This window comes from Penaeus monodon, chromosome 30, assembly GCF_015228065.2.
Source record: "Penaeus monodon isolate SGIC_2016 chromosome 30, NSTDA_Pmon_1, whole genome shotgun sequence".
NCBI classification, from domain to species: domain Eukaryota; kingdom Metazoa; phylum Arthropoda; class Malacostraca; order Decapoda; family Penaeidae; genus Penaeus; species Penaeus monodon.
The window spans coordinates 3,869,386-3,871,583 of record NC_051415.1 but is presented as its reverse complement, the minus strand read 5'-3'; the positions used below and the strand labels follow the sequence as shown (position 1 = coordinate 3,871,583).

Here is a 2,198-nt window from a genome sequence, read left to right as displayed (position 1 = left end):
CAGGGTTGAAAATTCTCTGCAAATGAAGTCACAAATCTCTGCTCCTCATCCAGACTACCTCCAACTTCCTCTTACCTTCTGTCTATGAGATGGATGAAGGAGATCTCCAAAGGGGGAGGTGTCGGGCTGGTCGAAGGCCAAAAGTGCTAAGGTTCTTTCAAGTTCATTAAGAATGGTTGGGTCCCTCTGGCCTCTCTCTGCGAGGTGGTCTTGAGCATATACAACAGCTTCTTCTATCCTTCCCTCACGGATTAATTCAATCAGAACTTGTTGCTGTTGATGGAAAACAACATTGTATTCTACTGAAATAAGAAGGAACATACAGCTATCATACAATATCCATTCACTACAAAACAAAATTATACCTGGAGATGGAAGTACAGTTGAGAATTATCATCTAGAATTTCCGGGTGGAGTTCAGTGACCATCCTCATGGCATCTTGAAAGTGCCCTGCTTGAATTGTTGAGCGAATGCGAATCCTCTCGTCCAGCTGATCGAGGTCCATGGGTGGCTTGATGTTTGCCTCGACTGAAAATTTCTCCGCTGCTTCTTTGAAACCCTCTGGAAATCGTATGTATGGTGAGACAAACCCTCTGGAAATCGTATGTATGGTGAGACTGCGGTTCATAATGGTGAGGTTGTTACACTTGCATGTGATAGGAGTCTCTGAAAATGATTTATTCAGGAAAGGGGTTGCTTCTACATAATAATTTCTCTTCTTTGTGGACTGAAGACTTTTGTCAAAAGTCTGTTTAAATGAGCAAAGTGAGTAAAGTTTTCAAGCAAGACTGAAAATATCAGAGATACTAAGTTTTTTTTTCTACAAATCTATATAAATTTGTAACTTTCATAAATCAATCTTTCTATCCCCTACACACAAATATCTACATAGTTACATCTACATTCATTTGTTGTATGAATAGACAGATAATATCTAAACATAAAGCCCTGTATCATTCATCAGAGTACTAAAAAACTCATACAAAAGAGAAACCTTTCATACAGTGATGGTTGACCCAAATCAAAACTGCATGATGGGTAGGTAGAGGGTGCCTTGCAATTTATATATTATTTCATGTGGACACAATCTGTCCATAGTAAGGTGGGTTTTCCATTGGCATTTACTTATTATTAATCAAAATCACAAAGCTGTAATGATTATTTGCTTTGATCTTAGAGGCACATGGGCAATTTCCTGCATATTTTAATCTTTTCTGTAATAGGCATCGCTATAGTTGGAATGCCCTGACTGGCTGGGAAGTAGTATAGTAAAAGCATAATTTGATGAACAAGACAATTCCAGTGCCAATTAAGCCATTAAAGAAGCAATGCCAACATAGGACACACAACTCATTACCCAGTCTCACGTGTCCTCTTCATGGATGGAAGACCCTCACAAGCACTTCTCTTGAGGAGAGGATGCAGATGATGAGTCTGTGCCAGTGGCTCATGATGAAAGAAACAAAACCACTTGCAGTAGCAGTGAAGAAAAGGGGCAAACTCAATTACACTGCAATGACTTCCCCTTATTCACCTACAGGGATTAAGCCTGGGCAAAGTAGACTCTTGGACAGGTATTAAGCTTTATTAGGAGGAAGAGAGTGTATCCTGCACTGTTATGGGTTTCTTTTGAAGAAAAAGGGAAAATGACCCACACCCACAAGAGTTTTCTTTGGAGGAACAGGGATTGTTCCACACCACCAAAGGTTTTCAAGGACTTCTTACATTTATGAAGTATTTATCCCTGATGACTTGATGGCTACCATCATGCAGTAGACCAACTGCTCTATTGAGGCCTTCCCTACATCTACTAAAGTATAGGAAGGGAACAGTACTTCAGTGACCCCACAGTCCTACACCCTCTGTCTTCTGATGGAAGTTGTAAGAAAGCAGCAAATGGTCCCAGGATTCAATACCAGCAACCCCAACTTTTCCAGACACCATGTCCTCGTACTACTTCAACCCCATCAGTTGAAGTTCATCTATGGATAATGGACATCCTGAGCAAGCAGTTCCTAAGAGTCTTCATCAGAAGACAAGGGGATGACAGCAGTTTGTTACCTACATCCTATCTAAGAAAGGACAGGTTCAGGTTGCAAGTGTATAAAGTGTAGGACAGTATTATCCCTACTGTCCATTACACCTTTGCCTTTTAGGTGTACACAGGGCAGGATAAAGTCTAAGGTGCTCCCTTTTA

The 2,198-nt window shown here is 40.7% G+C and overlaps 1 protein-coding gene across 3 annotated transcripts in view; it reads right to left on the bottom strand.

Annotated features, from left to right (window-relative positions):
- The window catches only part of LOC119592470 (glucose-induced degradation protein 8 homolog), a 5,318-nt gene that overhangs the window by 609 nt on the left and 2,511 nt on the right, over nucleotides 1-2,198 (bottom strand). For all 3 annotated transcript variants that reach the window (XM_037941296.1, XM_037941298.1, XM_037941297.1), the window contains exons 3-4: nucleotides 366-562; nucleotides 76-273 (exon numbers count right to left, since the gene is read on the bottom strand). In XM_037941296.1, the coding sequence (XP_037797224.1) occupies nucleotides 76-273; nucleotides 366-562 (395 nt within the window). The remainder of the gene's footprint in view (nucleotides 1-75; nucleotides 274-365; nucleotides 563-2,198) is intronic.